Below are 25,813 nucleotides of genomic sequence, written 5' to 3'. Positions count from 1 at the left end.
GCAGCCTATTAGGACTACTTCCTTTCCTTCCTGGAGACTTGCTGTGTTCAAAAGCAAAGCTTCTGGAAGCAATACCAGACAAGGAACCAATTAGTGATATAGTGAGAGGCATAGTACTATCATAGATCAGTAACTAACTAAGAGACTGAAAACAAAGACCAGGAATAAACGGTCAGTTGTCAGTGGCTGTGTCTATATAGTTGTGTATAGAGTACATACATTACACACTTAGCTTGGGTAGAAATAGCAGTGTAGACCGTGAGGCACTGCTTAGGTGAGTAGAGTAGACATGCCAGAACCTTAGGATACATACCCTACCCAGGTCTCGACACCCCCAAGCCGTGCCTCCCACATCTATGTTGCTATTTTTAGCAGTGTGGCAGAGCCTTTCCCTGCTGCCTATGCACAAGTACGTGTAGCCTTTCACTGCCACATGTAGCTACACGCCATAGTATGGATGCAGACTAGTTTTCATAGAATTGCAGGGCTGGAAGAGACCTTGAAGGTCATCAAGTCCAGCCCCTTGCGCTGAGGCAGGACCAAGTAAATCCCCCAACAGATGTTTGTCCAGCCTTCTTCTTCAAAATCTCCAGTGATGGAGATTCCACAATCCTGCTTGGAAGCCTATTCCAGAACTTAACTACTCTTACAGAGAGAGAGTTTTTCCTCGTATCTAACCTAAATCATCCTTGCTGCAGATTAAGCCCATTACTACTTGTCCTACTTTCAGTGGACACAGAGAACAATGATCACAGTCCTTTTTATAACAGCCCTTAACACATTTGAAGATTGTTATCAGGACCTCCCTCAGTCTTCTTTTCTCAAGACTAAACATGCCCAGTTTTTTCACCTTTCCTTCTAGGTCAGGTTTTCTACGCTTTCTGTCATTTTTGTTGCTCTCCTCTGGACTCTCTCCAGTTTGTCCACATCTGTTCTAAGTGTGGTGCCCCAAAGTAGACACAGTATCCAGGTGAGGCCTCACCAGGTCAAGTAGAGTGGATAATTACCTCCCATGTCTTACCTACATGTGTTAACTCCTGATAATACATCCCAGAATGATATTAACCTTTTCTGCAACTGCATCATATTGTTGGTTCTCATTCAATTTATAATCCACTATAACCCCCATATTTTTTCAGAAATACTACTGCCTACCCAGTTATCCTTATTTTATAGTTGTTCATTTGCTTTTTCCCTTCTAAGTGAAGTACTTTGCACTTGTTCTTTATTGAATTTCATCTTGTTGATTTCAGATCAATTCTCCAAATTCTCAAGCTCATTTTGAATTCTAATCCTATCCTCCAAAGCACTTGCAACCTTTCACATGTTGGTGTCATGTGCAGACTTTATAAACATACTCTCCACTCCATTATCCAAGTTATTAATGAAAACTATTGACTAGTAGCGGACCCAGGACTGATCCCTGTGGAACCCACTAGATATATTCTCCCAGTTTGACAGCGAACTATTGATAACTACTCTTTGAGTACTAGTTTTCAACCAGTTTTGCACCCACTCTATAGCAATTTCATCTAAACCAGGGGTCGGCAACCTATGGCACATGTGTCAAATAGACTCATAGATTCTAGGGTCAGAAGGGACCAATGTGATCATCTAGTGTGACCCCCTGCACAAAGCAGGCCACAGAACCCTACCCATTCACTTCTATAACAAACCCTAACCTATGTCTGAGTTATTGAAGTCTTCAAATTGTGGTTTGAAGACCTCAAGCTGCAGAGAATCCACCAGCAAGTGACCCATGCCTCACGCTGCAGAGGAAGGCGAAAAAACCTCCAGGGTCTCTGCCAATCTGCCCCGGAGGAAAATTCCTTCCCGACCCCAAATATGGCGATCAGCTAAACCCTGAGCATGTGGGCAAGACTCACCAGCCAGCACTCAGAAAAGAATTCTCTGCAGTAACTCAGATACCATCCCATCCAACATCCCATCACCAACCACTGGGCATACTTACGTGGCACGCGAGCCAATTTTTGATGGCACGCGGCAGCAGGCTGAGCGGCTCAGCCTGCCGCCACTGTGGGGATGAAGACCTGGACATGCCACCCCTTTCCATTGGCCGCCCCAAGCACCTGCTTCCTTCACTGGTGCCTGGAGCCGCCCTGATTGCTCTGTAGACTTCCAAACTCAGGCTGGAGCCTGGGCTCTAGGACACTGTGGGATGAGAGGGTCCCAGAGCTCAGGCTCCAGTCCTTTGCTCCAGAAGTCTACAGAGCAATGAAGCAGCCCCACAGCACAAACACAAGTCAGCTGGCACAGGCCAGCCATGGGTTTTTCTTTGCTGTGTAAACTTATCCAGAGTCCTGCTTCACTCCCAGGCCCTCCCCAGCCCTGAGTTGGAGCATGCTTAGTTGCTCTGTTTGGATGGTTCATGAACAGTCTGGTCAGTATTAGGTGACAAAGAGATGGAGCATCTTAACTGAGGATGAAATCTTTGACATTCTAGCTGCTAAAAGTAAACAAGTCTCTACTGAGCATGTGCAAACTGCTATTTTTCAAAGACTTATAACTTGGCCAAATTTGGGCAGATTTTCACAGAGACCCAAAAGGCACATCTTTGATGAAAGCCTCACACAGACACACACACACCCTACCCAGAAAAATGGCAAGTCCCTTCCCCAAAGCATGGAGAGATACTAGCGCTTTTCAAAGAAAAGGTCACCAGAATTTTTTAAATGGATAGAAAAGCATATTTTTCTCTAGCCTTGGTCTCAAACGAGCTGAACTGTTTTGGCCTAAAAAAATTCCAAATAATTCAGCATGAGCCAGATACCCAGCATGGAAAGTTTCAGCCCAAATGGTTAAAGTTTAGCCCAGTCTTATAAGCAACTGAAAATGGTCTTATAATGGGACATGTCAGGCAACCTTAGCAATGGGCAGCACTACTAGCCCCACCTATAATGATCTGGTCAAGAGGATGAACAGTGAGATGGAAAATTTTGCAGTAGACACATTATGTGGGTTATTGAAAGCTAGAGGACTGGGAGTAACTTCATAGGATCCTAATAAAGCTAAGTGAATGGGCAACGTGATTTCAGATATAATTCATAGTTGACAAATGCAAGATAATGCACATTAGAAAGAATAATTTGAACTACTCATGTAGATTGTTGGATTCTGAATTAACTGTAATTACTCAGGAGCAAGACTTGGCATCATTGTGGACAGTTTAATGAAACCTCTGTGAAGTATGCAGCAGCAATCAAAAAGTAAACAAGATGTTGGGAAAAACTGGGATAGGAAATAATATTGCAAATGTAATTATGCCCTTACGTAAATCAATAATACATCCTCTACTGGAATACTGTGTTCAGTTCTGCTAGCCCCCATCTCAAAAAGAAGATATCCAGAGACAGATGACAGAAATTATTAGGTGTGTGGAAATACTTCCATATGAGGACAGATTGTTGATATTGAGACTGATTGCTATGGAGAGGGGACGTGCTAGAGGGATGCACAATAATGAATGGTCTTGAGAAGATAAACTGGGTGCTCCTATTTACACTTCCTCATAATACAAGAACAAGGGCACATTTAATGAAACTGAAATGCAACAAATTTAAAACTGATCAAAGAAAACACTGTTTTTAGCCAACATATAATTTACCTGTGGAATTCATAAGGTGTCATTGGAACAAAGAGGTAAGTAAGGTTAAAAAATTATTGGATCCATAAGTACATTAGATAGGAATTAAAAAATTAGGCATATAAACCCTCATGCTTCATGGCATAAGCCAACCATTAACATATGGAGCCCCAATTTAGCAAAGCATTTGAACATATCCTTAAATCCGTCCCTAGTCAGCAAAGCATTTAAGTACACGTGTGTCTTGTTGAACTGGGACCAGAGTTAAGAAGAACCTTCCTGTTTGAGCAGGTTCTTTCATAATGGCCTATTGAACTATTATGCCATTTCTGTCAAGTTCCTATGAAGTTTCTGGTATTGGCAATTGTCAGGAACAGACTACTAGACCATATGGACTGCATGGTTGGTCTAGTATGACAATTCCTGTGTTACAATCACAAACTAAACCTAAAGAGATCCACATCCAGTCTTGCTCGACCATGAAGGAAAGTTATGCTGTGAATGAATTTAAGGAGATGGGAGTCATAAACCTGAAAAAATATGGGCAGTCCTCTTTAAATGGGGGATGCAATCCTGTATATCCAAACAGCCCATTCTTCATAATACTTCTGGGACGCTTGTTTTTCAGCACTATGGTCAGAGCTGTCCCTTCAAACAAGCCATGAATATCCTCAACATGCTCTTCACGGGTCTCTTCACTGTTGAGATGATTCTGAAACTAATCGCCTTCAAACCCAAGGTAGGTATTGTAGATGGGAATTTCTCTCCCTGTGTATGGTGGGAATGAGGAGAAATATATAATAACCCTACCCCATCCCCACAGTCACCACCCAGTAGCTGTACTCTCTGGATTGGAGTCTCACCCGTGTTTGGAAGAGCTTTTCTCAGGAAGAAAGTAGACACATTTAAAAAGACCAGTTTTAGGAGAGGAAGATCCTGCTCCTTAGTTATTATGAAGGGATGTAGTTACTCTACAGTTAAGGCTACAGCATGATTTCCATATTGAATGCTGGTCTAACGCTCTCTTAACTTTCCCAAAACAAATTTTGTAGCCTGAAACATCTCCTGATTAGTCCCTAGGCCACAAGTGATTTTAAAGAAAAGGAAGTTAATCAAACATGATTCATTGAGTTATGGTACTTGGAAATTTTTCTTTGGGTTTTGGAAAAAATATTCTAATTGATCTACTCACAGGTCAATTATCAGTCTGCTCATAGTTCAAATGGCTGGCAAATTGGCCTGTACACTAGTGCTTTGTGAGGATTACAGCACAGGGCTGCTTTGGATAATGTAAGTTTTGAATTTAATAATTTATTATCAGTGTTGGAAACCTCATGAGTTCCTATCTCCAGAGATTATTACATTCACAGGAGCTACACATTCCACTAACATAATTATACCAGAAGGACAGTTGTAATTTACAAGCTCTTCCAGCTAACCCAACACAGCTCTTAAATTAACTGAGGCCTTCATCTTTTTAGCGTAGCTTCAGCTACATTTCATGAGGTCTCAATATGGCATTAACAAAGGTGACAGTCTCCACCATGTCCAACAACCAAGCTTGTCTATTCTATTGGAAATTAAAGCACCACCCTTCACCAACCTGTCATCCTTCTTCCCCTCAGCAGTGCAGTAACTTTCTGCTCACTCCACTCAAACCAATCTCTCTCTCCAGCATCATCTCTAATTGGTTCTTCTCCCTCCCACCCCAGCATCTGTATCCCCTCTCCCACCTCTTTCTATATAGGCCTTTTAAAAGGTTGATGATCAAGGAAAGTCACAGTATCTGCCCTCAACCAGCCCAGAATCTCTCTCCCTTCTCCCATCATTCTCTTATTGGTAGCACTCATGAAGGTCACAAGTTTCATGGGTTATGTTTGAAATCTTGGTACTTTTGTGAGGTCTCAAATGTAGTGCTTGTGAAAATAACAAGCATCACCAGCTGTACCAGCAGAGCTTGTAACTTCTAGTAGGCAGTAGACTTACAAGTTTGTGACTTTGCCACATATGCTACAATAGAAATTCTTCTGAGTCCAACACTCTGTAAAAACTTATATGCATATTATATGTGTAGGAACATAACTCATGCATTTAGTAGCATTTTCTGCTTAGATCCTGCTTCATTACACTCTTCAAGCTTTGCTATGGGCTCTGATCACCGTGAGTTTAAAAATAATCAAGAAGATTTCTAAATAAAAACTTCTCTGTGATCTAATTAAAGATGAGACTATATGGCATATCTTTTTAACACTCTTTTTAACATGGACTAGAACAACAGCGTTTTAATAAAGAGTCTTGAAAGCCAGGACATTCTGAGTTAAGGTCCCAGCATCAACCATAACTCTGCTCCCACCCATGCTGAAAGAACAGCCAGCCACAGGAATACGCCATATTAAGATAGAAACTAAAAACGCCTGAATGCCAAAAATAGCCCCAGAACTTAATTTAATTTTAGAGGCCGTCAAACTGGACAATCATAGTGGTTCCTTCTGGCCTTGAAATTTATGAACCATATCTTCAGAGGAGAAAAACAGTAAAACAGGGCATTTGCCCCCCAAAAATGACAGGGGGGATGTAAGCCGGTGGTGTCGGGGCTCGTCCCTCTCAGGCGCGGTGGGGAACCAGGCACACACAGCAGTCCGGGTCGGCCTAACCCCTCAGCAGGCGTTGAGGGAATAAAGGGTCTGCAAACAAAGTATATCAGTCCAGGCCCTTGGGCAGGGCGGGGCAGTAAGCAGTTCAAGCTCAGGCCTCCAGCAGGTTGAGCAAACACAGTATATCAGCCCAGGCCCTTGGGCAGGGCGGGGCAGTAGCAGTTCAGGCTCAGGCCTTCAGCAGGCTGAGCAAACACAGTATATCATACGTCCACACAGAAGGCCTCCTCAAGCCAGGGAGAGGGGGAGTCTGCCACCCTTGAGAGGTGGCAGGGGGAACACAGGCCCTCCCACTCCACTGCGTTCGAGCCCGGGGCCCTAGCAGCGGCAAAGGCACGCTGCTGTCAGTGGGGATCCTGGCTGAAACACACTGACATGGGTTCAGGCTCTTCAGGAGCCAAACCAGGATCGGCTACCCCTGGGCCACGTCTGACCTCCCCCTCTCTGGGTACCTGTCTCTCGCCAGCGTCGTCTGGGGGGTCCCAGACCATGGGCTCCTCCGGGCACCGGTCGTAGGGAGGCTCAGGCAGCTCCTTGGGATACCGGTCGTAGGGAAGCTCAGGCCGCTCCTCGGGGTACCAGGCGCAAGGCAGGTCAGGCCGACGTTCCTCCGGGTACCGGGTATGAGGCAAGTCTAGCCAGCGTTCCTCCAGGTAGTGAGCGCAGGGCAGGTCAGGCCAGCATTCCCTCCGGTACCAGGTATGAGGCAAGTCCAGCCAGCGTTCCTCCGGGTAGTGAGCACGGGGCAGGTCAGGCCAGCGCTCCTCCGGATACCGAGCGCGAGGCAGGTCAGGCCAGCGTTCCTCCAGGTAGTGAGCACAGGGTAAGTTGGGCCCGGCGGGAGCTCAGGCTCCAGCATCTGTCCTCTCCTGCAGCCGGCCGCCAACTGAGCGCTTGGGCAGGGCTTTTATACTTCCTGTCCCGCCCCTTGACTTCTGGGGGCTGGGACAGGTGGCGGTGGCTCCACCCACTGAGGCACCTGCTCTGGCTCATCCCTCTCAGGCGTGGCGGGGAGCCAGGGCCTCCTTCCAGGGGAGAATGAACCTATGGAAATTGCTAATACAGCTAAAAACCTGCCTTGAGCAGCATATTAATGCTCATATATGTTCTGTACCAGTGCAATGATTCTGTAAATCTTAGAACATCAAATGTGTTCTGCAACATAACTCCCAGTTGCCCTCCTTTTCATCACAAAGGTATGACCTGCAAGCCTGTAGAAGTGCCATCATGCACTGCTCCATCTTGATTCAAACTGCCTGCCAAAGAAGGACACCACCTACTTCTAGAAGGCCTCGTGGATCAAGGTGGATCACTGCGTGATAGGATCTGTAGTCACTATCTCTATGGGCCACGGGGTACGGCTATAATATGGTGCTCTATTTTATCTATGTAAATTGGAAACAGACTTCCAGCTCTCAGAAAGATGGTGGTGCAGCCCTCACTTAGGCAGGGGCTGAGCACCGACTATCACGAATGGTATAAAAAAATGGCCTGCAAATGGGTGGTTATCCCTAAGGGGGTTATCTGAACAGTCTGAGAGATGAAGAGCTTTAAGATACAGTCACCCTCCTCTCTCACTGAAACATCCCAAGTTCCCCAGCAGAAGCTCAAGAGGGGATTTTAAGTGCATTAAGTTTTCCCAAGTGTGAATGACTAGCATCAATACTTATGGGGTCTCTGTTGTAGATGGAATTGGCTGCCATTTCCAGAGCAGTAAAGCCCAAACCAATCTTTGATTAAGCTGTTTTGATGTTATGTCTAAAGCCCAGTCTTTTCAGGCTGAGGAGTTTCTAAAAGCGGTAGAACAGTTACTCCTTTATGACTGACTGCAGAGGAGCAGGAGACATAGATGGGGACCTGAAGGTATCATACTGTCAGCTGAGCAACAACAGGAAAGGCTTTTAGGAGAGGACAATGCAGGAGAAATGAGTGTGAGAGAAGCAGCAGCAGGCTTGTCACAGAACTAAAGCTAGGGCGTTTGCTCTAGGGAGCACTCCGCTTTCTACAGCTGCTGGTATTTCTGAACCCAGCAAGAGGCACCATATAGGTGATGTAACTACTGCTGGATGTTGGGATGTTGTTACATACCTACGCCTCTTCCAGCCACTCCCGAAAGGATAGTTGGAAAGGAAAGGTCCCAGCGTCTCCCAGTAGTTACAGCTAATCGCAGTATCTCCCACGAGGGGTCCCAGCAGGAACTGTTGAAGGAGCAGTTATTGTGTGGAGCGTGGAGTTTTCACGAAAGAATAACTGAAGAGAATGAGATAAGTGCTGTGGCCACCAGGGGGCTTACAATTGCTGTGATCCCAGCTTCTCCCTGCAGGAGTCACTGTAGGGAGTGCACAGAAGTGGTGGCCTTGTAGAAGTATTGAGCTAATACATCCCCAGTCTCTCCCTGCATGAGTACCATAGGCAATGGGGTAGTAGTGCTGTCTGAGGGGAGTTTACAGATACTCCTATCACAACTGTTTTTTGCTGGCATTTCTGTGAGTAATAATGAAAGACATATGGCTCTTTCTGATTCTCGTATGTATTTTCACCATGTCCGTAGACCTCTAGCATTATTTATCTCTTGGCCCTGTTTTTTTGAGGCAATGTGCCCTGCTTATTCAGCTCTCTTGACAGTATAACGGAAAGGAAAAAACCCAAGAAGGAATCAGTTCCATAAGCACTAATTGTGAGCACAGACTCACCCTGGCATAGGGAATTTACTTGTATAATCCAGTGCTGGAGCTACTTCTTGCATTAGAGTAATGATTTAGTAATCAAGAGGCTATTCTCTGGGATGGAGAACTATGTTTAGTCCAGGATCTGGGTCTTCCTCTTAGTACCATTCCATGCTCTGTAAACCATATTTGAAGATGGTAGCAAAACAAGAGGTTTCATAACTAAACACAGCCCTGTCACTGGGAATGCTTGGCTTTTGCAGTGAATCTGTACTTCGCCCTTCTGTGAGCAGTGCTATCTCTTTAGTTAGCCTCTGTGGGGGCAGGGCAGTCTCTGTCATTTATGCCCAGCCGTGGGGGTAGTGCAGTCTTTCAGCTGACAAACTTAGTAGGAGCAATACTGTCTCAAGCCCATGTCTTTAGGCCTGCAATGTTTTTCTGGAGGAGAGGCACAGATCTCTCAGGTTTATCAGAGTAAGGCAAATAGCCCATCAATATCTAACCTACTCCAGGCATAAAGAGGAATGAGAAGTAAAGGATTTGCTAATAATCAGAGAGGATTTGGGATGATTAGGGTTGCTGACAAGGAACAATCACTGTGTTCCTTGCATCTCTGTGCAGAGTATTAACCCTGCTCTGAAGTTTGACTCCCAATGGACCTTGAGAGTTTGTCTTGGCCAAGTCCCATGAACTGATTCAAGATTAGTTACTCTGAACAGGCAGGCAATTTAAAGAGATGTTCTTGAGGCTTGGGGAACAGAGGGGCTCTGGTGTTTGTGTTTCTAATTTATAAAAAGCTCCAGCCACTCCAGTGAGCTTTTTGTGATGGTGCTTCTAGCGTTTTCTCTTTAGAGCTCAGAGTACAGTCTAAAATTTTTACACACACATTTGTGCCTCCTGCCCACAACACACCCATTATCTGCCTAGGCTAACATGGCATTAAATACAAGGGAACAATTTAACTGCTAGTGCAGTCGGGGACATAAACTAGTTCTATAGCCCTTTACATCAGTGGATCTCACAGTGCTTTACAAAGGAGATCAGTATCGTGGTCCACGTTTTACAGATGGGGCAACTGAGGCCCCGAGAGGCAAAGTGACTGGCTCAAGGTTATCCAGCAGAGCAGGGAATTGAATGTGGGTCTCCTAAATCCTAGTCCAGTGCTCTCTCCACTAGGTCACATTGTCTTCTGTGAAGAGGCTAATAGTAACTTCAGTGGACTTTTTCCACTTATGCCACCAATGACTTTAGCCATGATCAGTAGCCCAAAAGGTGTCTTTAACTAGAGAAATCCAGAACTGAGATGGGCTTGAGTCAGATCCCCAAGTGCAAACACCCCAAAGCTTTGTGGGAGTTCAGATCCAGGCAGAAATTCAGAGACTGATCATTGGCTCTATAATTGGCAAAACTGAAGCCTGAATGCAAACATGCACATGTACATGAACTTTGGGAAAATGGGGCTCTGGAAACAAACTTTCCAGCTTAACCTGTCTCTAGTCTACTGTAGAATTGTATGAATAAAAGGTCTGGTAAAGAACCAAACAAATTTGCCACTCATTAGAAATCTTGTCCCTTGGAGAAGTAAAAATCCATACATCCATATGTTCCCCTATACTCATGTCCTAAGCCACAGTCATGGCATGCATCAGCTGCATGTCACCCTCATTGATGAAGCTCCTGCTTGTTTCATAACCTTATGCCAGAAGATACCATCCCTGCTAAACAATGGTACTGGTGGACTGTTTGTTGTTTTGGTGTTCCAGCATTAAGACTGGCCTCTCAAGAACAGGAGTACTCTCCTTTTCAGAGAGGAAGGTTTCGTTTACTGGAGCTTTCTTCTCTCCCTGTTTCATGAAAAGAACACATGTTTTATAACTCATGCAGGTAGAGAAAAAGGATGAAGAGTCTAATTAATCTCTGCTTTAACTCTGTTGGCTTCATTAGCGTTTCAGGGAATGAATATAGGGATGAATTTTCCCCAGTGAATCCTGTAACTGTCCAGAGCCATTGGGAAGTGGTTTCTTTAATTGCTGAGCCTTTCATACTGTGCTTGTCTTCTTGGAAAATGCTCATTATACCCTCCCAGAACCATTTGTTGAGTCAGAAATAGGATCCTAGAAAACTGAATTTCTACTACCACTCTCTTCCTGGCCCTAATTCAGATGGTACTTCAACGGAATCACTCCCATGAATAAAGCTAGGCATATGTTTAAGTACCTTGCTGAATCTTGGCCCTGTGAAGAAGAGGAATACTGATGATTTATCTCAAGGAATCATAGATATTAAAGATGTAAAAGATCACATAGTCCATTTCCCTTGCTGTCCAGTGTAGCAGTCAAAACGTCTCTCTCCTTGATGGTTACAGGTAGGTGACTCTCATGTCCCCCATAAATCCTCATACAGCCAAGCCAGGCATATTTAGATCTTCTAATTTTTCTTTATAAGATCATTATGTCAGCCGCATTGCTGCTCTTCTCTGAGTTCCCTCCCTTTATTGACACCTTTTTGGTATAGAGGTGTCCAGAAATCATTACAGAAAATGAGTTTTGCATTCAGTGCAGGATGTACACTCCCCAGGCAGTTCCAGGAAGGATTGTGACTTTCTCCACACAAGGGAGTCCTGGCTACCAGTCCATCCCTCAATTCACTAGGAAACCCTCCTGTTCTCAGCCCTAATTGATGCATGCTTCCACATTTATTAATAGATCTGCTTTCTTTCTAGTATTTCTTTTTCTCTGGGTATATTTGGCAATCTTTATTCCCCCTTTAAGCCCTTCAGTTAGCATTAATCATACTTTTGATGCTCTTATATTTCCTTTCACGCCTGCAAACTGACTCATCTGTTTTGGTTCCTTCCTGACTACTCCATTTCAGTGCAATTCCTTTTTTCACACTCAGATCTTTGGAGTCTTTCGCTAAGCCACATTGGCTGCTTCTTTTCCTTGCATTCTTCTTTTTCAGAGAGATCACAATCTGTTGTGCATTGGTTATGACATATTTTAGGATGCTCCAGCCTTTGTTCATGCAACTGGATTTTTTACACCTTCCCATTGCACCATTCTCATGAAGTTTCTTAATTTTTAGAAATCTACATTCTTTGTATTGCTGCATTCTTGTCATCTTAGAAATATCTATCTATCATAGGCTGTTGAACAGGCATCAAACACCAGAAGATTTAAGCCCCTCTGTCATGTCAAGGACTCTGGCACACCTAGGAGGATCAGATTAAGGACCTTTCTACACTAATGCAGCCATGTCAGAAAACCTGCTGCAACCAGGCTGTCTCCAGCCCAATTACAAATATTGTTCCAATTTGTAATTTAGATTGGATTTCAGTTGTGGTCCAAGGTTTGACCAGTTATAAACACAGTTAAGGTCCAATCCCACACATGATAACCAGGAACCATATTTTTGTTGTAACCAGGTTCCCCTGAGGTGCAGTGCCACAGATTTATAGCGTAGAGGGGGTGTTAGCTCAGGCCTGGATTATCCATGAGATTCAGGAATAGAGCATCCAGATACCATGAGCCTCCTGAGTGCAGGCTACCCAAAGACTTTAATTAGGCTGTTCTGGTTGTTAAAAGGCTCAGATGCTGTGATTTCTTTCTGCACTGGACTTGAGGCTGCCAGGATAGGCATCAGGCTAATTTCTCTCATCAGCCTCTGTTTCATCCTTTCTGCTGTGCAGGAGACAGCAAGCTAGAGGACACTGAGCTAAAAGAGGTATTGGTTAACTGGCTCACCCCACCTACTGCAACAGAAAGGACATTCTGTCCCCTTCCTTTAATGTCTTAGTGACTGGGAGCAGGGGCCTGAAAAGGGATAGAGAGAGGAGGAGTAAGAAAATAAAGATATGAGTGGCCATAAAAGGGGAAAAAGATAATGAACTTCCTTTGAGGATGAAAGTTGGAGAAGAGACACTGGAACATGAGGAGAGCAAGAAAGGGCCAGACAACAGGATGTGAGGACCAAAGAAAGTGAGAGAACAAAGAGACCATGTATGAGGGGAAGGAGAGGAATAACAACAAAGAATTGGGTTTCAGTGAAAGGGAAAGAAACAAAACCGAGAAAGGAAATAGTGTGTATAAACAATGGGTAAGGGGAAGGAGATAGTATTTTTAAAGGAAGAGAAAATACAAGACTCAGAAAGAGGAAAAAATTAATAAAATGGACAACAAGACGACTAAACAGAAAGTGGAAAGGAAAGAGAGAGAAGCACAGAGGGGGGTAGAATGAAAGAGTGAGATGGAGAGAGAAAAATAAAGGGAAAGAAAAACAGAGGGAAATGGAAATAAAAACCAAGGAAGGAGGCATATAACTTTTAGGGTAATTAATGATATTTTATTTATGCTTCTACATGTTACTGAAGTTCCCTGGCAGGGGTCGCACCTCCCATGTCTGAGGGACATGGATTTCTCATTCACAGAGTCTCCTGAGGTGCTGTTCTGTGGGGATTGGAACTGGGTGAATAATTAATATTCACTTCATTTCACCTCTTTTTGTGTGGATTAGAGGTGAAACTCACCCCTGGTGCCAGGGTTTGATGCAGAGTCCTCATCACCATGTGAGCCACACAGAAGAGCCACATACACCCCCTGCACACCACAAAACTGACCTGCACATCGGCTCAAGGTCATTTTGGAGGTAGGACGCCCATAAGCCTGTTGGCCCTGGGTTAGAGGAGTGAATCTGTGATAGATAAATTATCATTATCCTCATTGCAAAGAGGGGAAACTGAGGCACAGAAAGGTTAAGGCCAAAGTCAGGAAGGGGGTTAAATACATAGGCAATTTAAATACATGCCTAATCTCATTGACAGCAATGGGCTTTTTCATGAGTGTAAAAGTATGCATGTGCTTAAGTACTTTGATGAATCAGGCCTAAATGACTAGCCCAAGGTCACATAGGACATCTGTGGCAAAGGCAAGCAAAAAACCTGAATCTCCCAATAGCCAGTCCTGGGCTTTAGCCATAAACTGTCCTTCCCTTTTACAATAGACTGCGCATTTGCAATCACCTGTTTGACAGGGATTAGGAGTGCAATGCATACATGTTGTGAGGGTATTTGAATATGTGACTACAGGTGTAGCAGGGAGAATGGCCCTCTTTTCTAGTTCAGTTATGCAGAATTTATACTAACGTGTGTCTTCCTATATGTCTGAACAGCACCTAGCACATCTGGGCTGCTACCATAATATACATAAATAACAGTGATTAATAATTAGGTCTATACATAAAGGATCAGACTGTCTCAAGCCCCTGCCCAGGTACATGGGGTACAGGCCCTTCAATAGACTTGCTCTCTCCATTGCATTCCCTACACGTAGTCGTTAATTCATCTGTCTATGGCTGGTATGGGACAAAGGTATTTAACATTCCTGTGCTTAGGGAAACGTAAGGACTGCTTCCTCCATGCACCTCTGGGAGGAGGGGCATAGAAGGGCAGGGAGGAGGAGGAGAGGCCATGAGCCCAGGTACCCTCCTCACTGGCCTGAGAAGTTGGTCAGATGCACCTCAGGGAGCAGGTTGCACCCTGCATGCCTAGGGAGCCTTGGAAAGATGGAGTCCAGGTGGAGGAAAAAAGCAGAAATGGGATTAGGGAGGGGTTGTGCCTCCTATAACAGTCTTCCCCACAGTTCCACCAGGGTGTGTGGATCCACCCCACCCCAAACATGAGTCAGTGGCTAAATGCCATTCATGCATAGAGCAAATGTGACAGGGATTGTCGCAGGACAAGCATCAAGGTGGCTGTTGTTGTTTACTATGGGATCTCAGACAGATACCATTCCGACTCTGTTCCATAAAGCCTATTATATGAAGGAGTCATCTGAAGAAAGGGAAACTGCATTCCTCTTATTTAGAGTGCAGGCTCGTTAGGTTAAAAAATCAGGGGGTAGCCGTGTTAGTCTGTATCCACAAAAAAACCACGGTGTCCGGTGGCCTCCTTGTTGATTTTTTAGGTTAAAAAATACATTTGAAATAGAAAAAAGACCACTGAACAACAAACACTCCCATACAGAGGAATGTAACAAACTACACAGCAGGGGACTCAGGAACAGGATTGCTCTGCTAACATTTTTCAGACTACAGGCCTCAACACAGCAAATAATGGATCGAGTCCCTTATGCAAACATCCATGGAATCCTTATTAGTGCTTCCTTTAGATTTCAATGAGTTTTCAGTAATGTTATATTACTGTAACTGAGAGAATTGGATCCATTGGCTTCCATGTTCATCTGAAGACAAAATTTGGCCCAATTGTGAAAATTGGCTGTTGGGCCAGGTATTCATTAAAAGCATGTATGATCTGCAAACCATAAATCCATTTGTTGTTGAACCTACTCTACCAGTTGTGGGACACTGATCATTAGTAGGAATTTAAAGGAGAGGAAAGCAGGCAATATAGTTAAACTTCACAGATGAAGGAGGCAGGTACCCCAGACAAACAAATTGTGCAATGTGAAAAGTATTCATTGGATAAATGAAATAGAGGGAACTGAATTGGTAACAGGACACAAAGCTTTACACACATTTCTAGGTCACTGGTTCCAATTGAGCCCTGGTCAGCAGGGATCAAAATTCTTCACTCTGAATGCTAGTTGACATCCTGTATGAAATGAGCTAGTTTTCCTAGTGATGGGGTCCATGTCACATAAAAAAGCAGCATAATTGATCTCTTTATTGGCAATCCCAGTGGAGAGGCCAAGAATTGAATGAACACGGAGAATGAACTCCTCTTTGCCCTTAGAAGTGTTCCCCATTTTGTCATGGTGGAAGCACATTGGTGAGAGATGCGAAGGATGTTTGCACTGCTGTTGCCTATGTGCTTATAGGATAGAGGACATCCTTCTTCTGGGATTGACAATCCAACACCTTTCAACAACATAAAATTTATCTTGTACTCTTTATTATGAATTATATGTAACTGTTCTAATTTTCTCCAGCAAGGGCTGTGCAGTGTGATAAGCCAACCTCCTAGAGGACTGATAGGAAATCTGGTAGGCAAAGATAAATACTAAGATGCTGAATAGGAGCTTCATTAAGGAGGGACCTTTTCCTTCACAGTAAATGTACCCAGGGAATTTGCATATTTCTGCAACATTGTGACAGATTTATTTCCAGTCTGGCACTTGAGGGTTTTAATGACATTATGAGTGTTCAAAAATAATGATATGACTACACAATGCAGCAGTGTAGGAAGCACAGTATTAGCTATTAATCTTTATTAATATAGAAAATTATTAACACTGTGTTAAAAGCACAGTGGGATGGTGCACTGGGATCTCATTCACAATGGTGCCTGCAGCAACAGCAGCAGCACTGAAAGGGAACAATATCAGGGGAAAGTTACTTGTTCTCAACCACAGAAGGGAAATCCCAAACCTCTGTCACTTCAGTCAGGCTCATACAAAATGGTCAAAAGTTCTCACAGGTTCTCTTCATTTAAAAACAATGCCAAATAACAGGCTACAGCAAGGCCCCATCTACACAGTACTTTCTATCCTGTTAGGAAATGATATGTCAGAGGCAGTGTTGCCTAGGAATAAGGCACTGGACTGTGGCCAAGAAACCTGATTTCTATCCCCCACTCTGCCACTGGCTGGATTGGCCATGTCACTTTAGTGCTCTGTGCTTTTCAGTTTCCCCAAGCGTACAATGGGCATAGTGATGCTGACCCTCCTTTATAATACACTTTGAGATTGATGCATAAGAACGAGTATTGGTGATGGTGTTATTCTATAGATGGAAAAACTGTACTCTCTGTAAAATCAGGGCCTTTTTGAAAAAATACAGAGAGAAAACTACAGTAAACCAAACAGTCTAAAAACATATGATGCATATCTCTCAGGACTGTCACTTGAGTGTAGAGTTGTTCCAGTGAGCAACCATACCTCTGTACCAGCCATGCCAGACAAGACGTCTAGCTCCATCTCATGGCACCTATATGAACAGAGTCTGTATCCCCTCCTAAGACATCTCTCACTGATTCTGGATGCTTTCCAGTCTGTTACCACTTCCTGGCTCATCCTCCACCAAAATAAGGATAAAAGATTCTTCATTTCCAGAGATGTGCAGGTAGAAGCCTCCACTCGCAAATCTACCATTGCATCCCACTTGTTATGGTATTTAAAGAACATGGGATCTCTTTCAGAAAGAGGGAAGTGAAACTGTTGGGTTTTTTTTAAAGCAAAGCATTTGCTCCTATTCTCATGTAGAAGTGGCTATGGAAAGGTGGACTACGACAGTCCTGGAAGCATCAGTGATAAAGGTCAATGATTGGTAGCTGTGTCCTTACATGTTGCTAGCAATATCTCAGCTCATAGTTGTTTTTTGCAGGGGACAGCTTCTTTTGGGTCATGCTCCCTTCCCTAAAAAGAGGGAATCTCTTTTATATCCTCTTTTGCCAAAGGATGTTGTGAAGGCCAAGACTATAACAGGGTTAAATTCATGGAGGATCAGTCCATCAATGGCTATTTGCCAGGATGGGCAGGGATGGTGTCCCTAAACTCTGTTTGCCAGAAGCTGGGAATTGGTGACATGGGATGGATCACTTGATGTTTACTTGTTCTGTTCATTCCCTCTGGAGCACCTGGCACTGGCCACTGTCGGAAGACAGGATACTGGGCTAGATGGACCTTTGGTCTGACCCAGTATGGCCGTTCTTATGTTCTCTTATGTTCTTATAGCAAAGTCCAGCTTTTTGTTTTTTCCTTCTCCTGTGCTGTTGTCTTGGTGCATTCTCTCTCATACTTGATCATGACAGAACCTGTTCATTGTAGCCCTTGGGGAGTCTGCCAATGTAGAAACCAATAGTTTCTCCCTAATGTGACGTGATAGCAAATTGCACATGGTTATCAATATATAGAATGTGAAATGTTCAGGCATAGCTAGCCATCATAGCCATTTTTCAGTCTTTCCATCAAGTCAGTGTTTTGACAGGAGTGTAATGTTTCCTGTGGGTTACATCCTGCTATCATGACCATGAGGTATTCATGATGATGTTATTCTTGGAAAAAGCCCATTGCTCTTTACAGAGCTTCACCGGATCAAAAGGTTTCCACCTGGATGAAGATCAAGAAGGCTGATTTCATTGTTCCAGGGGACCAGCAATGGAGATAGGGGAACATTCAATTCCTATTCCTTGTATTCATGTTCTTATGTCAGAGAGGCCTGAAACTTCGGTGCGTACAAGCTCTTGCCATTCCTTACCCTCCTTTCCCACAAAACTAAGAAGAATCCAAGCCAACAACAACAACAGTTTCCCAGGAGGATTTCATCTAGTTACAGTCATTGTTCAGAGTCATTGTTCTCTATCCCTTCCCATTGTGCAGACCTGAAAGATATTCCTGCCACCATTAGGAGGCACTTTTGCTGCTGGGTGCCATCTCCAGAGATACAGGGCATCACCTCTGCCATGCTTCTAACCTGATCTAGGGCACAGGCACCCTAAGTCACACGTTGAATTTCAGACCTCACACATGGCTGAGTGCTTATATACCACAGTGACAGCTACCTAGAAAAATGAAGAAACTAAAGATATGAGTTACCAACTGCACTATCATCCAGGTGGGAAAGAACCTATTTGATTATTTGCAAGCAAACATAATGCTGGGTGAGATGAACTGTAGTGTAAGATCTAGAAATGGAAGTCCTTTAACCACAAAACAGATACAAACTGCTGCAGGGCAGGCATCCTCAACATCGCCCTTACGCCTGACCTGGAGACACCACCTCTAAGGAAAAAGACTAGTTCAGATTCTATAAGTATTTTCTTCCTTTTAAGACTGCCAGCGAGGAGGCCAGTTAGTGCCAACTGAGGTGAAGATTTTCCATGTGTGTGTATGAGAGAGAGATGGGGACTCTTGTCCACTGGGAACAAAACAGAGACCAGTAACCTATTTTAGATACTGCACCTTGTCAAACAGTACTCAGAGGATAATAATTTTTGGTCACTGATAATCTGAGCCAGATTCAGCCAGAGACCGGAAATGAATGTATCTGTGTTCTATTACCAGTCACAGAGCCATCCAGTCCCTGCAACATCTTTGATTCTGACATGCTAGAGACAATATGTCTGGGTGGTCCATTAAATCCCAGGGGAAAACCACCCATCTGCTTTCAGTACCTTCTTACTGGGGGAAATATGAGAGCTCATGAATCTGAAGTGTAAAATAAAGATATCCAGATTATTAAAAATGAATCTTGCCCTAAAAGGATGGGGCTGCTTTCTTGTTGAATAAGCAAAGAGCAGCAGCATGTTCCTTCCTTTTTGGAACTGACTCAGAAGTTGAAGAACTTGTCTCCTTTGACTGTTTATAGCTTTGATGAAGTACAGGATTTGTGTGGCTCCCTGCAGCAATGACTCATTACGACAAGCAGTAGGTGAATTGCGATGACTCTGTCTCTCGAAATTAATCCATCAATGAGTGAGAGCTGATAGTATGCAAATAGGTGCTGTTTTCCTACAGTCTGTCATGATCTGCAAGCAGCTGCATTCTCCAGTTTATTTCTTCTCTACTAGGCACTGTTAATTTCCATGATTGCTGTTATGGCTAACTGGCATCTTAGCATAATTTGCATTATCTCCATTTGATGTCAGTTGTTATTGTAGCTTTGTAATATTCTGCAGAATACATGTGGTTCTCTCAGCCATGCCCGTGAGACTGCGCCAAGATTCAAATGACAGAATATATGTGATTCAGTTTAAATTTCTTCATAAAGAGATGCCCCCTTGCCTTGCCACTTTCCAGTGCAGACGCTTTCAGTAAAAGCCGAGAAGCGAACCCCACAACTCCAAGTGGCCTGCAAGAGTTTTAAAAATGCATTCCCGTGTTGAACATGAAGGTACTGTGCTACTACCAGACTGTGGCAGCTCAGCTAGCTTTGCAGATCATCAGCGAAGTCTGAATTGATGGCCATTCCAATCAAACAGAATTTTTGCTCTCCTTTTAAGAAATCACATTCCTTATCAGGAAGTCATTCTTGAACCAGCCCCTTTCCCTCCCTCCCATAAACTCCCTCTTTCACCATACACATGGCTTAAGACTAATGTTTCTTTCCATTGTCTAGACTTGCAGATTTATTTTAGGTACTCTGAGACCACACCATCCTGTCAATATTCTTTCCTGTTAGTTCCCCCATCTTCTCTCTCTCTCCACCCCTCCCTTTCTATATCTTTCCCATTTTTCTGCAGTACTGTAGCAGCTTCTTCCATTGGGGACCATCTGACCTACATTCAGATCCCACCCAATAGAAACACTGAGGTTTTGCTGCACCCTTCATCTACATATGTTTTACAGTGGGAGAGACTAGTTAATTTTTGCAAACCTTGTAGTAAGAGAGCATTGAGCACCTGTGGCTAAGCAAAGAAATATCTGCACATCAATTAGCACAGAGGTGACCCTGGAATTTCCACTGGGCTGCGTACTCCTAACCCAGCTGAGATCACTATTCAGCACCCCATCCTCCTTTTCCTGTTAGGAATTCTGGGTGTGGGGTAGCCTGGTTTGTGCTAGAACTGTCCCCCAGAGTTCTGATTTTGAGTTTCAAGTGGCTATGAGCTCAGACCTTCAGACAGGTTCTAGCGGGCAATTTCTCTGCTGTTAACAAGGCTTCCCAGCTACTGTAGTTAGGAGTATTTTCACAGGATATAAAAGCCATGGTCTCCAGAGATCACAGTGATTCCATTAGTGTTGAAACAAACCACAGTATCTTACTAGCTGAACTCAGTACCCAAGAAACCTAAAGATGATTGGTATATTCATTCCGAAGTGATACTGTGTCTGCTCCCCTGCACAAATGAGATTCCACTCCAGTCAGTCACTGCATATGTATGATCAGCTTTTCATTATTTAATTGATCCTGGGGTGATTTGCTAACAGTTCCTTTTGGGGGGGAATGCAGAGAGGGGCAGAAAATGTGTGTGTTTTATTGTAATGATGGGTACTTCATGCTTATGAGTAACCAACCTGGCCTCCCTCCCACACAAGCTCCATAGATATCATGTACTCCAAAAAATTCCCACAAGGGGGTGACTGCAATTCCTCAGTAAATCCCAGGAGAGTTCAGCACAGTGATATGTAACTCTATGGCTGAAGTAGGGTGAGCGTCTCCCTTTAAGGGTAAATTATGGTATTGCACTCTAAATTCCTCTATTGCAAAAATAAACAGTGCCTTCAGTTCACTTCCCCCTCCTTCCCTGGGGGGGGAAAAATCAAAACTTTCTGGTGGGAAAAATAGTTTGGAACTGCTACCTCTTTATTTGACCGAAAGCGCCTTCCTCAGTCAGCTTGTCTTTCATCAACCACCGTGATTCTCTTTAACAAGGAATCTGGCTTTGAGAGGTACTTTGAGGTCATAACAAGAAATCCCAAAGGGGTCTAATTCACTTTCAATATGTGCTTGTAACTCTTGACAAGATTACAAGCTATAATCTAAAGCCAAGCAATCTCATGGGCAGTTTTCAGATGATGTCTCTAAGAAGGATTGGCTTTTAAGGAATGATTTAATTAATTTCCACACAAACAAAGTATTCCTTGGACCTTATTTGAAGAATATAAGCAGCAGCGCTCTATGATTTCTTTAGACTGTGTGACTATGAATATTATCTTCTTCATTCAAGCCCCTCTTCTTGCTATAGAGAGGGGTTGGGAGAGGAGGAGGGAAATTATTTTAAAATAATATTTTTTAATTCAATTCTTAAAAAATGGACTGTTGGGTGTGGGGATGAATGAAACTGGAAGAGTAGCAGTAGTTCCTCTTTATCAAACAACCCAGGTGTGTGAGGAAAAGAGGAGTTCTTTGAGTGTACCTCACACATGGGTACCATACACAGTGGGTCATTACAGGTGTGCCTCCTATGGAGACTAAGATGACAAGACCATGACTCACACCTTTCAGAATGAGCCAATGGCTGACTGGGATCAGCAGAGCTGCCATTTGAGGGAAGCCATGGTTCAAAATATGGGCCTATTTTCTGACATCAGTAATTCCAGTGTAAACCCACAGTAACTCCATGGAAGTAAATGAAGTGACTCCAGATTTATTTTGGTTTAACTGACACCAGAATCAGGCCTATTAAATTCTGATGAAAAAAGGAATCTTTGCTCTGAGGGCCAGATTTTGCCCTGGGATCTAGATACACAGCTCCCTTTGGGCCACATACTGCTTGGTTATGTCAGCACAATGTGGTTGACTTCAGTGAGGTTATGTTACTGTAACTGAGAGAATTGAATCCATTGGCCTCCATGTTTATCTGAAGACAAAATTTGGCCCCAATGGTCACCCTGATGTTACACCAATTGTGAAAATTGCCTGTTGGGCTGGGAGTCCAGGTATTCATTAAAACCTGTTAGGCCCAAACTATGATCTGCTGTAAAATTGGTATAATCTGATGGCGGCATCTCCCGTGCTTGCTAAAGAGCTGTTTAAACCATACAAAGTATCCATGGATTTAAAAGTAAACAGCTACCATTTTGGTGGGCATAGCCCAAACAATCAAACAGGCATGAACTTCACCCCTGTTGCTGCATAAAAGAAAACTCAGAGCTCTTATTTCAAGAGCTGTTTGGAATCCCATCGACATCCCTTTTGAGGCTGGTAGATGAACACAGAGAAGGAAATGGAAGGTAGACATGTTACTGAGTCTGATCCTGCAGATCTTCTATATGTGAGCTGTGCCACTACCTCAGTGGGACTGTGCTCATGAAGAAAGGCTGTAGGATCGGGCCCATTGTCTTCTGCTTTATTCTCTTGATTCTTCAAGTGCCCTCAGGGCTGAGGTCATGTCAGGTCACACAGGCACCTTCTTGCACCTCTGTGTGATCTGTATGTGTTCTTTATTTGTTCAAAATGTGAGTGCCTTTACAGTTTAATCTGTCATTCTCTCCCTCCCCTTCCCCTTGGTGAAGTCTAATTACACTTTTATTCCAGGTCCATCTGGTTCCTAGAAATGCTGGAGAACACCGCTGTGCTCATGCTAATGTTTGCTGTGTATTTTCTAGGCTGGATGCTGACTAATATTATTCCCTAAATTTGCTTTTGCTCCTGTTTCCTCTCCCCAAATAGCAGACTGTGTAATATGGGATATGAAGTGGGAAATTTACACTCACTAGGCAGATTTTTTTTTAAGAGTTCAGGTTTTTAACAAACCTCTTTCATGTTTGCACACGAAAACACTCGCTGTGTTTTTCAGAATGGGGTTTCTTTTCTTGTTTCTCTTTTCAAAGTCCATTCTAACAATTCCCCTCACAGCAACTATCTGGTGTGTACTCAGTCGGAAAGTGGGGTTTGCATGTTTGTTTGTTCTGCCCAAGGCGTGGCCCATAAATGTGAGAGTTCTCCAGAAGAGTCCATCTGGGCTGCCTTCCAGGGTTCAGAAGGAAACTCTTAGCCAGTGACTGACCCAGATATTAGTTGTGCCTACGACAATCTCAGGTTCCCAAGCCTGGCTTTTGCAGTGCCAGCAGTGGGATTGTTTGTTCTCCCCTCTTTTCTTTCTGCAATGCTGTCTGGGAACTCAGGTTCACACTTTACCCATGACATGACTTTCCAGCTCTAAGAATAGCAAGTGTAGTGCAACTTAGGTTCAGTATCGCTGGAAACAAGACACAGCTGGGAATCAGGAAAGTCAAATTAGTCCATCCTTCCACAACCAAAATACATAACAGGAGTACCAGAGTTCCTGTTTGTTTGTTCCTAAAATTGAAGAAAAAGGGTATCATGCAGGAAAGGTGAGCTCTTGGCAAAGATATTTTGCAAATCTTGACAAATTCTCTTGAGAGTAACTGTAAAACTTTGCTCAAGATATTAATTTGAAAAAGAGACAGACAACCAGAAGCTCAGCAGCCAGACTGAACAAGGCCTTTCTGAAAAGGATGCTGGATCCTAGCTCCCCTTACTGCTCAGGATCATTGGGGTGGATGGTAGGTAGTGGAGGCTGGTGCCACTTGAATGTTGGTAGGCAAACTGGACACACAAAGTTGCCCTCAATTCACAGAGTGCGTAAAATATCATAATGTATTTGACTTAAAGCAGCCAGAGCTGAGGACCCTCCACTGGGGTGTGAGGAGGCAACAGGCAGGATCTCATAAAGAGCCTGAAGAATAACACTAACATAAGAACATAAGAGCGGCCATAATGGGTCAGACCAATGGGCCATCTAGCCCCGTATCCTGTCTTCCGACAGTGGCCAATGCCAGGTGCTTCAGAGGGAATGAACAGAACAGGTAACCATCAAATGATCCATCTTCTGTCACCTATTCCCAGCTTCGGGAAAACAGATGTTCGGGACACTTAAGAGCCTGATTTTGCATCTCTCTTGCTAAGAGCACCAGTCTGCCTCGATGCCTTGAAGAGAAGAGCTAAGGCACAATCAGTAGAAACTATTGGTGCCTTGCAAATCCACAAAAGGTGTTTGGACAAAGAACCAAACATGATAAGCAACGAGTTGTAAAAGCTCCTTCTACCCCACCTCCTGATTTTGTCAAGCCCCTCTTTCTCTTTTCTTAAGAGACACCTGGTCTTTCATAGCCCTAGCACAGTCCATTACAGCCTGAATGTGGATCCAGTGGCCGTTTCTCATTTGCAGCATGAGAGTGAATACTGGAGAGAACCAAGGGTCACCATTCCTTTACCTCTCCCCCCAAAATTACACAAGCCAGGAAAACCAGCATAGCAGAAGGTGTTAGATTACTTGGAGAAAGGTGGCTCTGACACCCGAAGGACTCGGTCCTGCAACCCCTACTTACAGAGCAGTCCTTATTCAAGCAGGGAGTCCAATTGGCTTCAATGGTTACGTTGTCTGGAAAAAGGACAGCTTGCATAAGGGATGCAAGAACTGGTCTTTGGTCTCTAAACCAGATTTAAGAGCAAAACTGCTTGAGGTATCAAGGCAATAATTCTAATGGTAATTTTGAACTGTTTTTGTCTGTCTAACATTCCTTTTTAATCCCCATCCTGCCTGCCCCTTCCTTATGTAGGGTTACTTTAGTGATCCTTGGAATGTTTTTGACTTCCTCATCGTAATTGGCAGCATTATAGACGTCATTCTCAGTGAAACTAATGTGAGTATTACTCTACCCTCCCCAGGATACCACCACCACCACCTCCTCCTCCTTCTCTGTTTCCTTCTCTCTCTCTTTTTTCTGGTTTTTTTCCCCCCTCTAGTCATGCTTTTATTGAACTTGCCGTCGTCCTTCTCCTTCTCCCAAGGGAAAAAGAAAGGGGGAACCGCCTCCTTCTTTTTCACTTGTCATAGCACACCTCCGGCTGTGACTGGTGAAAGTGCACAGAGCTTGGAGTGTGTGTGCTTTTTTTCCCTCCAAAGAGTAGACATGCTTGAGTGTAACTTCCTAACTAACCAGGCTTTTGTTGATACCCTCCATCATGTGAAACTTTACAGAGGTTTGAGCAGCCAGTACTATAAAGTGGTAAGAGACTATTTAATATGCCCACGTAACCTCTTTCTTTTCTTATTTTTTTCTCTTCTCTCCCTCTTTCATGCTTTTTTTGTTTTTGTTTTATTTTTGTTTTAATTTTTTTACTTTTTTTCCTTTCTTTCTCTCTCTCTCTCTCTCTCTCGCTCTCTCTCTTTCCTTGGCTTCTCTGCCACATGCAGCACTATTTCTGTGATGCATGGAATACATTTGACGCCTTGATTGTTGTGGGTAGCATTGTTGATATAGCAATCACCGAGGTGAACGTAAGTAGCTGGCGTCTGTCCATGATCGTGCCTGCTCTAACATTCGTCTTTCTCGGTTTTCTTTTTGTTTCTTTTTTTCCCTCCCCCTCCCCTTAAAGATTGTTTTTTGTTGTTTTGAACATTTCTTTTATTTTTTGTTTTCTTTTGTTTTGACTTTTGGAACAACTTAGAGAACTTTTTGACTGTT

The 25,813-nt window shown here is 43.6% G+C and overlaps 1 protein-coding gene across 1 annotated transcript in view; it reads left to right on the top strand.

The window, feature by feature from the left end:
* CACNA1C (calcium voltage-gated channel subunit alpha1 C) overlaps positions 1–25,813 on the top strand; it is a 672,248-nt gene that overhangs the window by 571,350 nt on the left and 75,085 nt on the right. Inside the window, 3 exon segments of the mRNA XM_030542977.1 lie at positions 4,233–4,343; positions 24,905–24,988; positions 25,543–25,626. Coding sequence (XP_030398837.1) covers positions 4,233–4,343; positions 24,905–24,988; positions 25,543–25,626 — 279 coding nt within the window.

This window comes from Gopherus evgoodei, chromosome 1, assembly GCF_007399415.2.
Source record: "Gopherus evgoodei ecotype Sinaloan lineage chromosome 1, rGopEvg1_v1.p, whole genome shotgun sequence".
Classification (NCBI taxonomy): Eukaryota; Metazoa; Chordata; order Testudines; family Testudinidae; genus Gopherus; species Gopherus evgoodei.
The sequence above is the reverse complement of the archived record's forward strand: the minus strand, read 5'-3'. Positions and strand labels throughout refer to the sequence as shown.